The 11,164-nt window shown below is 52.6% G+C and overlaps 1 protein-coding gene across 1 annotated transcript in view; it reads left to right on the top strand.

Annotated features, from left to right (window-relative positions):
- IGHMBP2 (immunoglobulin mu DNA binding protein 2) overlaps positions 1-11,164 on the top strand; it is a 28,071-nt gene that overhangs the window by 827 nt on the left and 16,080 nt on the right. Inside the window, exons 2-7 of the mRNA XM_046643661.1 lie at positions 1,122-1,291; positions 3,671-3,863; positions 4,084-4,181; positions 5,671-5,834; positions 7,473-7,673; positions 9,051-9,198. Coding sequence (XP_046499617.1) covers positions 1,122-1,291; positions 3,671-3,863; positions 4,084-4,181; positions 5,671-5,834; positions 7,473-7,673; positions 9,051-9,198 — 974 coding nt within the window. The remainder of the gene's footprint in view (positions 1-1,121; positions 1,292-3,670; positions 3,864-4,083; positions 4,182-5,670; positions 5,835-7,472; positions 7,674-9,050; positions 9,199-11,164) is intronic.

Below are 11,164 nucleotides of genomic sequence, written 5' to 3'. Positions count from 1 at the left end.
CTGGCCTGTCCACTCTCATCCACTTTTGTCCACCCTCCTCCTGGCCTGTCCACTTGTTGTCCCTGTGCATGTTCACACCCATCCCCCAGAGGCCCGAGGGAGGGGGCGATCTGTGTGGTTGCCCGGAGCCCGAGTCCAAGCAGGGGGGTGGATAGAAGCTTGGGCAGTGCCCTTGCAGCGTGACCTGTGCAAGCGCAGGTACGAACAGCGCCGTGGACAGACAGAGGGACGGCGGCTCACCCTGGGGTGGGGGGGCGGCTAAAAGAGGTGGCTTCAGGGAGGAGGAGGCACTGCAGGAAAATAGGAGTTAGGTGGCTGCAGAGGAGCATTTCTGGCAAAGGCGCTGGGAGGGCGGGCAGCCTGCCTGTGAGGAAGGAGCCAGCCAGAGCCCCGCTTGTTTCGGTCCTTACTGGAATCTGGGTTCCTTTGTTTATGGCTGTGCAACTTTGCAGGTTACGTCTCTGAGCCTTAGTTACTGCAGCGGTGAAATAGGTCATTCCCACCCCACAGGACTGCTGTGAGAATGAAGTGATCTGCTGTGAATCAAGTGCTCAGCGTGGCACCCATGCAGAGTCAGCGCCCACGAAAAGACACACAGGGCTCAGTTTGAGAAATGCCTTACCAAGGAGCTCGTGTGCTGTCCTGTGTGCAGAGGGGGTCCCCAGCACAGTTAAATCGGGTGAGGGAGGCGAACAGATGGGCATTTTGGCAGGATTACTTGGGCGCTGCTGCCCATGACTGGATGGGAGAGCCCCGAGGCCAGGCAGGTGGGAGGCTCGATAGTCTGGAGGATCAGTGATGGGGGCCTGGACCGAGGCTGTGGCAGCGAGGTGAGAGGCAGAGGCGGAGTCACGAGGGTGAAAATGGGGGGCCTGCGAGGCCTTCGTGACGCGTGGAACTGGGATGTGGGGAGAGAGTCGAGAAGACCTTAGGTTCTGTCTCGGGACCTGGGAGAAGGGCCGTGGCGTGACTGCACCAGAAGATGTGGGAGGGGCAGGTTTGAGAGGGGCAGGTTGGGAGTTTCGTTGGGTCATAGTGAGGGCCCAGGCACAGATCTCTGTCTGCTTTTCTCTCCCTTTTCCATACCTCCTGCATGAAGCTTTCAATATCGTGTCTTCCAGGTCCTGGCAGGAAAACATCTCTCTGAAGGAACTCCAGAGCCGAGGCGTCTGTCTGCTGAAGCTGCAGGTGTCCAGCCAGCGCACTGGGCTGTACGGACGGCTGTTGGTCACCTTTGAGCCCCGGAGATGTGTGTCTTCGGCCGTGCTGCCCAGTAACAGCTTTACTTCCGGTCTGTGCATGTTTGACGTACATTGACTATTGCTGGCCTGCAGCCTGTGTCTTTTACTCTCGCGAGGACTGGGTTGCACATGATCAGTTGGAGGAGAAAGCGTTGCCATGATGAATGCTTAATTAGAAGTCCAGCAGTTACGTGGCTCTTCGTAGCTCAGATGGGCACTGTCCTGAGTGGCACTTGTGTGGCTGGTGATGGCTACACGTGTAAGGCACGCACCAGACTTGGAAGATTTAGCACAAAAGAAGTTAAAATCCTTCAAGAGTAATTTTTTTGAATACTGACCCCATGTTGAAGTGAAAGTGTTTTTCATATATTGGGTTGAGTAATGAGATATGTTATTATTAAAATCAGTTTAGCTGTTTCTTTTACATTTGTTAACTTGGCTCCTGGAAAGCTGAAGGTTACACATGACTGTCATTATTTTTCTCCTGGGCGGCCCTGGTCCCCATCATTCAGGGTGCAGCAGGCGTAGTTCTGTATCCCACACCTTTCTCGTCCAGGCACTTCAGCTAAGCTTGCGGCCGCCCTGCTGGAAAGGAGGGGCATTTACAGGCAGCTTCTTGACCACATGCCAGGGATGCTTGTGCGGACCTCAGACTGGAAACCTGGAGAGAGCCCCGCTGACTTTCCCTACATGTGTCTCTGTGCCTCGTCTTGGTGGGGCAGTTTGTTGGTTTCCTGGATGCTTGCCCCGCAGTGGTTGGAACACTGGCTGGGTTTGGAGACAGATGGGAGGAGAGCGATGAGGGGAGCCGCTGGTCCGAGTCCTCCCCGAGCGGAGTTTGAGGTCTCACGCTTCCTTGTAAGTGACCGTTCTCTGGAGCCCGGGCTAAGGGGTCACCGCACTGCCTCTCGGCCTCGCCGTTGGGATTCAGTGAGCAGGACTGATTGTGCAGGGGCTTGTAAACCCTGGAAACCAAAGGTGACAATCTGCATTCAGTTAGTAGCGTTGTGGAGTGAGTGACCTCAGAGATCGAGGAGTGACAGGCAGTCGGAGAAAGTGGCCTTTAATGGAAAAGTATCGAGCTGGAAATTCCGTGTGCTGCTGCTGCTGTTCCTGCGATTCAGGCGGAGCTGTTACTTTTCATCTTCCGAGGGGCCGTTCGAAAGCTCAGTAGCTCACAGACGTAAATTCCAAGATGTGAGGTCCTCTTCAGGGCGCCCACGGGGAGGGCACGGTGCGGTGGGGTCCCCGTGGCGGTCTCGGCACACGGGTCCAGACCTCTGCCCCGGCGGCGTGGCCGCAGCCTGCTCTTTGTCTTTAAAAGTCGGGGAGAGGGCAGAGGAAAGAGTCAGGTGCAGGAGAAGTCATCTCCTGGGGCTGAGGCTGCGCCTGGCTGCGGCGTGGCGCGTGCTTTCCCACACAGACTGAAGGGGCTGCTGATGTGGGGGAGCCCTGGCTTTGTCTCAGTGGATTCTTGTTGGGTCCGAATATCTGTGTTCCAGGTGACGAAACCCAGGCCAGCCTGGCTTGGGCAGGAAGGGTTGCGTTGGTCACGATAGCGGCAGGCTGGCTTTGCGGCTGGGAGGACTCAGCTTCTCTCCCTTTCTTGGCTTTGCCCTCTCTTGGGTTGGCTTCCTTCTCAGGCGCCATGTGGTGGCAGTGCTAGCCCCTGTGTCCTCTCAGGTTTCTGGTCAGCTGGAAAGAGGGAGGGTTTCTTTCCCACATGCCCACGCAAGGGTGTCTCTTCTCTCAGGGGCTCTCCCTGAGCCAGTCACTGGGGGGCTGGGACACCCTGATTGGCTCCAGCGTGGGTTGCCTGCTCTGTCCCTTGCGTTGGGGGAAACCCCTCAGACTCACCTGGTGGCCGGGTAAATCACCGCACAGCATCACCGAGTGGGGAGCACTGTGCCGAGTGGGCAGCACACACTCCCTGGCCCTCCTCTGTCGACATTCCTTTCCTCCTGGAACATTGTCCTTGAGATGTGCCTGTGGCCCCCACCTCAGGGCCCACCCTGCTTACGGGTCCCCACAGAGGCCTGGCTCCTCCCACCGGCCCTGTGCTTTGTCTTCCCCGGAGCCCTCCACGCGGACGTCTGACGGACGGCAGTGTTTGTTCCTCTGTCCCCAGTGGGAGGGCAGGGCCTGGGTTTTATTCCTCCTCGGGCCGGCGCCTAGACCAGTGCCTGGCCGAGGAGGCACGTAACCGCTGCGCAGACTCTGCTGATTGTCTCAAGCTGTTCCTTGAGCTCAGTGAGCTCAAGTCAGTTTTCGTTAGATGTGTGTTAAGAAAATTTTGTTTTACTGCTACTGATTTCGTTTCTAAAGAAAGTAACAGATCTGATATTTGAAGTATGCTAGACCTCGTACGTGGAATAATTCACACTTAACTTTGTCCAGGATTGTCTGTAACCGAGCCTCTGTTTCCGCAGGTGATATAGTGGGTCTGTATGATGCTGCTAATGAAGGCAGTCAGCTGGCCACTGGGATCCTGACCCGCATCACCCAGAAATCGGTCTCGGTGGCCTTTGACGAATCCCATGATTGCCAGCTGAGCTTGGACCGAGAGAGTTCCTACAGACTTTTAAAACTTGCCAATGACGTCACGTATAAGCGACTGAAGAAGTAAGCATGGGCCTGGGAACCACGTGGGATGCTTTCCTCAAGGGCAGCTCCCTCCCGCCGGCTGCTCTTCCCCCGCTGGGCAGAGAGCGGCCGCATTTTCTGGGTGGTTCGCCATTTTCTGGGTGGTTCGCGTGCCCCTCGCGTGAGGTGGGAGCAGGGCTCGGGTGCTGAGTTAGCTGCTGGTTGTCAGCGAGCTCCTGACTCTCTTCTCCCTCGGCAGAGCTCTGATTACCCTCAGGAAGTACCATTCTGGCCCAGCATCCTCGCTCATAGAGGTCCTCTTCGGCGCGTCAGCCCCCAGTCCCGCCAGCGAAATAGGTAAGAACCTTTGGTTTTTCTTTTCTGATTGAAATCACTACAGAAAGTCTCGGGAACAGCGTGACCTCGGGCCATTTCAGCAAGAGTTTGAGAATGTACTATGAGAAGAAACCCACCTTCTTATCTCTGTGTCAGTTTCTTAGAATGAACTGGACTCTTTTCTGTACTCAGATGTCAAAGGAGTGGCTCATTCATTGACTTTTTGGTAACATTGTTTCTAATGTCTAAATATTTTACTTTGAAACGTAGGGACATTTCTCGTAGCCCAGTGCTCTGTGAAAATAGAGGCTAGCTGATCATACTTTATGCTCCATAGCTTTTTTCGGGGATTGAAGATTCTCAATTCTAAATGCATTTGATTATTTTCTCAGCATCCTTCAAACTGAAGATAGCTTATTTCTGATTATAAGAGTTATATGTGTTAATTATAGAGAATTTGGAAATAAAGAGGTGTACAAACACGGGAAACAAATCAGTGAAAAACCTCCCATTTAGAGTCAGCCTCACTGCTATTTGTGGGCATTCTTCTAGTTTTTTCCACTTCCATGCAGAACAGTATGTCTGTTTTACGTACGTACATGTATGTGTATGCACACGCATGCTCTTTTAACTTATGGCAGTCTGTGCACTTTCTCCTATCCTTCTTGAGTGTTCTGGAAGAACCTCATTTTTGAGAAGCATTTATTATCTCCTCAAGCGGCTGCCTATAATTTAATGATCCTATGTTTGAAGAAACACGATATATCTTGATCGTGGTGGGAAAGAGGGCCACGGTATGGAGCAGGGCAGCGCGCACTGGGACTTCGGTCCAACGGCCTGTGACGGCTTCCTAGTCTGTCTGGGTCGTCCAGGCTGGATGGTGTCCTGTGCCAGAGAGACGGGCGCGCTCCTGTGTCAGGTGTCTCTGGGGAGCAGGCGCCCTGTGGCAGGTGCTGTGGGCACAGAGCTGGACACAGCAGCACCTGCTCTCCGGAAGCCCAGGGCCTACGGAGCAGATAGTGTTGGTCATGAAAGATGCAGAATAGAAACGCAATCCTGGAATTTGCTCGTAGTTCTTTTTATTATTTGTTTTTGTCATTTTACAGGCAGTTTAAAAGGGACAATATGGTAGAAACAGATGTGTTCCAGGAAACATTTATTTCAGAAAAGTCTGTTATTTTGGAGCATGAGTTGGCAGACTTTGTCCATAAAGGGGCAGGTTGTAAATGTTGTAGCTTGGCGGGCCAGAGCCGGAGACCGTGCAGGCGAGCGGGCGTGGCCGCGCTCCAGTGAAACTTGACTCACAGAGCAGGCGCGGGCTGGGTTTGGCCTGTGGTCCACAGTCGCCCATCCTTGTTCTAGGAGAACCCTCTGGAAACAAAGCAGATCGATTTTGCATAGACTGTGCCTCCTGGGCAGGGCCGGCTTTCTCCTTGTGTCCTCCGTGTGCTCTGCGTGGCTGGAGCTCAGGGGCCGAGCGGGGAGCCTGACGCTGCTGCCTCTCCTGCAGGCCCGCTGACATTCTGCAACGCCTCCCTGGACGCCTCCCAGAAGGAAGCTGTTAAGTTCGCGCTGTCCCAGAAGGAACTGGCCGTCATCCACGGGCCTCCTGGCACTGGGAAGACCACCACGGTAGTTGAAGTCATCCTCCAAGTTGTGAAGCAGGGCTTGAAGGTGGGCAACAGACACCGTGTCCCGGCAGCACCCAGCGGCTCTGGTGTGCCATGCTCGTGGGCGCCCGTGGGGTCCCAGCCTGGGGTCTGGGAACATTCCTGGCTATTCACTGACCGGGCACTGGCTTCAGCCCTTTCTGGTTTTCGGCAGCTGCATGCATTGTTGTGTCCATGCCCAGGCACTCGGTCTAAGTTGTTGAGAAAGGCCCCGCGAGCCCTCTGTGGCTGAGGTCTTTGTTGTCACCGGGTCCCAGTCCAGCTGGTCCCCTCAGTGCACTCGTGGGCCCACGCTCTGGGTTCAGGCCCATGCCGGGTGTGCAGGGGCGTGCCATGGACTGAGGCCGCCTGTGTCCCTCAGAGGTGTGGCTGGTTGGGAGAGACGGATGGCTTACGGGCAGTCAGGTGGTCTGGTTAATTGAGACGACACATGGGTGCAGTGCGCAGGTCACTGGTTTTTCCAACACGTGGACTCTAATGTGCGTTAGTGTTCACGTACGTTTTTAGTGGTTGGGAAAGGCTCTTTCATCCTCATCTGCATCAACACGAGTCATCATGGATTCTGAGCACAAGAAAGCTTTTAAAAAAATCTTTCTGGTTTCTAAATGTTGAATAATGGTGAGAATTGGAATAATAACGGTCAACACTTGTAGGTTGACGTTTACTGGGTGCTTTTTATAAACCGGGCACCCTTCTAAGTGCTTTCCACATATGCGCTCCTTTAATCCCCACAGAGACCCTGGGCGCCACGGTCGGTCAGTGGCCCCAGTTTACAGAGGAAGCTGCGAAGCAGGGTCACGTGCTCCAGTCGTTCACTGGTGAGCGGCAGGGCCGGGATTTCAGCCCGGCCACACGGTCCCTCCAGAGCCTCTGGGCAGAACCACTGCTCCTGGGAGCTGCAGGGAATCTGTCACTCGGTTGCAAAACCATGGCCAATGCCTTCCTACAAAGGGATGTCTTGACACAGACATTTGAAAACTGGATCACAAGATGACCTATGGGCAGGCAGCAGAGTTGGTGGTTTAATTGGGTGCCTTCTGTCTCGGTACACGGTGAGACCGGACGCGCCTGTGTGCACGCTTGGGCGCAGGTGCGCCTTTGGCCGCCCCAATGTGGGTCGGGGCGATGCCAGGACGTGGGGAGGCCCAGCCACCTGTTGCGGGTGACGACCCTCCTCCCTGCCTCCTCTGCCGGCTGCCACCTGCTTCTGTAGTGGGGCTGCGGTTCTGGAGCCAGACTGGGTCCATTCAGAAAGAGTTTCCTTGTCCCACTTGGTCGGATGGTAGAATGGTTTGATTGGTGATAATGGGTGTCCCAGCCTCAGTTATTCAGGGCACACTTTAATCTTCGAGTCCTTTTCCTTCCAGTTGCAAGTCACTTACTGTTTCTGGTGCTTTGGAGACTAAAGGTTCTTCAGACCTGGCGCTAGGCACCCAGATGTCGTGTCAGTGCACAGTGCTGTGTCCCCTTTAGGCGTCTTTGCTCGTCCTTGTAGCTGTGTGTTTACCCTTTAACACTCCCACTTGTACACACTCCACCCGCCTGTCTGTACCTGTAAGGCTTTCTGTTTATTCTAGCGTAAACTTAAGTGGTTTCATTAAAAAAGAAGTCACCAAGCCCAAGTGGCTCTCTGCTTCCCCAGGTGCTGTGCTGCGCGCCCTCCAACATCGCAGTGGACAATCTGGTGGAGCGTCTGGCTCAGTGCAAGCAGAGGATCCTGCGCCTCGGGCACCCTGCCCGACTTCTGGAATCCATTCAGCAGCATTCCCTCGACGCGGTTTTAGCGCGGAGTGACAACGCACAGATTGTCGCAGATATCAGAAAGGACATCGACCAGGTCTTTGTATGTGTCTCTCAGCCAGTGTGCACTTAGTGTGTGGTGTTCTGATCTGCAGCCTTTTCAAGGAGTGGATTCTATCTGTCTGTATTCTTCTTGCCTTTCTCTGGCCTCCGTCGACTCATCTGATCATTTCAAGCCTTGTGTCTGCCCCTTTCTGATAGAGACCTCTACTCAGCGTTTCATAGGGACTCAGCTGTCTTCAGGGTAGTTCCATGAGAAGCTGAGGGATCGTCTTAAAAAAAACATTTCTCTTAGGTATTCCTCATGGCTGGTCATGTTGTCTGGGTAATAGTGGCAACCAAAAAAAAAAAGCCTGAAAATAAAAATGCAGAAAATATGCACCCTCCCCAATGTTTTGGTCCATTTTGCCTTATCCTTGTGAAAGAGAGCGTGGTCAGTGACGGGTCAATTTGAGATGGCATTTTCTCTGGCAATCCAGTACTTCCGAGCTCTTTGGTTCTCTAGTTTACATGTCCGCCCGAATTTCCTTAACTGCCTGTCCTGCCCTGTGTTTGCCCACCATCGGCTGGTCTCCTGGCCTCAGGTCAGCACTCCTCGGTGTCCTGGGCCCTCAGGGCGGTGCTGCGGGTCAGCCTGTCCCGTGGGCCCGAGGAGTAGTGGGATAGCGTGCAGGGTGCCGTATTGGGAATAGCGGGGTGGGAACAGGGCAAACGCAATTAAAGCTGTACAGGAATGTGCAGCGACGTTGTTTGCTCCATCCCACATGTGGGGGATTTCATTTCCTCGCTCCTGTTTAAGTCAGTCAGGACTTGCTTCTCTGTGAGTTAGGCACGATAAAACCCCTCATGTCACTCCTGCCAAATCCCCATCCTCCAAAGCAGAAATCACGGATAAGGAAGGGGTTACGTGTCTTCCGGTGTTAAAGTCAGTTGAGGTTCAGGTGAGCCTTTTATGGGCTGAAGAAATCTTGTTCCCCTCCTGACAAGTGTGGAGCGGGAAGTGCAGCTCAGCCTGTCCGCGTGTGAGCGCCTCGCACCCCGACCCTGGGCGAGCAGGGGCTTTTTCTTCCCTGAGAGCACGTCCATGACTCTGGGCAGGGCAGGGCAGGGCTGGGGGCCACTTTTTGGTCTCATCTGCATTCGGAGTAAAACGCCATCTGCCTCGAGGCCCTGGACTTTCCTTTTCCGCCTCTCCCTGTGCAGGCGACACCGGCTCTGATGCCCGTCGGGCTGTCAGGCGCCTAGTCACCTGTGTGTGTGTGTCCTCTTTCAAGAAAGAGTTTTGACTTTTAGTGTCTTTTAAAGAACTTACTGAAGTGGACCAACTGATTATAAATAAAAGCACCTCATCAATGAAAAAGAGCTAAATAAGTGCAAAGTCACGTCCGAATAATTCTATTTTCTTTGCTTTCCTTTGTAGGTGAAAAACAAAAAGATCCAGGAGAAGCAAGAGAAAAGTAATTTTCGCAGTGAAATCAAGCTGCTAAGAAAAGAACTGAAGGAGCGGGAGGAGGCGGCCATGCTGGAAAGCCTCACGTCGGCGGACGTGGTCCTTGCGACAAACACGGGTGAGGAGGGGCGGCCTCCAGCCCTCCGGCCTCAGTGGGAGCGGGCGGGGTGGTCTCTTCCTCAGGGTCCTGGAGGGGTCTGTGTAGCATCATCCTTAGTGTTGGGGGATTCACCCATGAAGCCTTCTGGACCCGGAGTTTGCTTCGTAGAGAGGTTTTTAACTGCAGATCCAGCTTCTTTCATCGATGTAGGGATGGTCAGGTTCTCTCTGCCCGAGGGAGCTTGTATCTTCCAAGGACTTTGTCCACTTAATCCGAGTTGTTGAATTTATAGGTGTAAAGTTGCTTATGATAGTCCCTGATTATCTTTTTAGTATCTCCAGCATCTGTAATGGTGTCTCCTCTTTCATTCCTGATGTTGGTCATTTGTATCCTGTTTTTTTCCTGATCTTCTGGATAGAGGTTTATTAATTTTATTGATCTTCTTAAAGAACCAGCTTTTGGTTTCCCTGGTTTTCTCTAGTTTTTGTGTTTTCTGTTTCATCAATTTCTGCATCGATCCTTATTAATTCCCTTTCTCTGCTCACTGGATTTAGTTTGCTCTTGTGTTTCTCCTTTCTTAAGGTGGAAGCTGAGGTCGTTGATTTCCGTTTCTTTGAGACCTGTCTTTTTTTCTGATATGGGCATTTGTTGCTATAAACGTCCCCTAGTACCGCTCGCGTGCTGTCCCACAGAGTCTGATGTGCTGTGTTTCGTTTTCATCCCTTGTAAAATGCTAATTTCCCTTCAATTTCTTTTTTGACCCGTGATTGTTTAGAAGGGTGTTATTTTCTTTCCAAATAGTTGCGGATTTTCCAGATACCTTCCTGTCATTGATTTATAACATGGTTCCGTGTGGTCGGAGGACGTGGGGCGTAAGACTTGGATCGTTTCCCTGAGGCTCATTTTATGGTCCAGAATACGGTCTGTGTGAATGTTCTGTGGACCCTTGAAAAGAGTGTGTTTTCTGGTTTTGTTGGAATATTCCATCGATGTCTTGATAGTTGATGGTGGTGTTCGAGTCTTCTCTATTCTTACTGATTTCCTGTCTGCTGGTCCTATCGCCTGTTGAGAGAGGGGCCTTGAAATCTTTCTCGTACATTTGTCTGTTTCTCCTTGAAGTTCTGTCAGTTTTTGCCTCATCTCTTTTGAAGCTCTTTTATTAGGAGCATAAATGTCAGGTTACGTTCTCTTGATTCATTAACCAGTTTATCATTATGAAATAAGCATTTTTATCACTGGTAATGTTCTTTCTTTGAAATCTGTGGTGTGAAAACCATCAGTTGCTAGCGATGGGGTTAGCTGCTTCCCGGCACGGCCGCTCGTTGTTCACAGCCGGCATGCGACAGCCTACAGCAGGAGGGGCCGTAATCCTACGTAATGTTGTCAGACGTGACATCCGTCACCTTTGCCATATTCTGTTGGTTAGAAGCAAGGCGCAGGTCTGGCCCGCACAAGTGGGGGGATCGCACAAGGCGTGCACAGCAGGGGGCCAGGACGTGGGGCACAGAGGAAGAGTCCAGGCTCTGATTGGCTTTATCATTAGCGTTCTGTCCACTTGTGTTCTAGATCAGATAGGACAGAAGAAGAGTCAAACACCAGATCCCTCCTGCTCTCTGCTCTCTGTTTCCTCCTGTGGGTTTGAGTTCCTGTCTGGAGTCCTTTCATTTCAGCCCAGGGGACGCCCGTCAGTATTTCTTGAAGGGCAGGTCTGTGCGCGGGTCCTCTTCGCTTCTCTGTATCTGGGTGTATCTTTTTTCTCCTTCCTTCTTGAACGATAGCTTTGTTGCATGTAGAATTCCTGGTTGACAGTCTTTCTCTTGGTTTTAAGACTATGTCACCCCCTGCCTTCTGACCTCCTAAGTTTCTGATGAGAAAGTGGGCGTTAACCGTATCCAGGATTCCCTGGTACGTGACCAATGGCTGCTTTCTTCGTTTTCCGGCAGCTTGATTACGATGTGTCTCCACGGGGCTCTTTGAGTAAACC

This window comes from Equus quagga, chromosome 17 (genome assembly GCF_021613505.1).
Source record: "Equus quagga isolate Etosha38 chromosome 17, UCLA_HA_Equagga_1.0, whole genome shotgun sequence".
Lineage (NCBI taxonomy): Eukaryota > Metazoa > Chordata > Mammalia > Perissodactyla > Equidae > Equus > Equus quagga.
The sequence above is the reverse complement of the archived record's forward strand: the minus strand, read 5'-3'. Positions and strand labels throughout refer to the sequence as shown.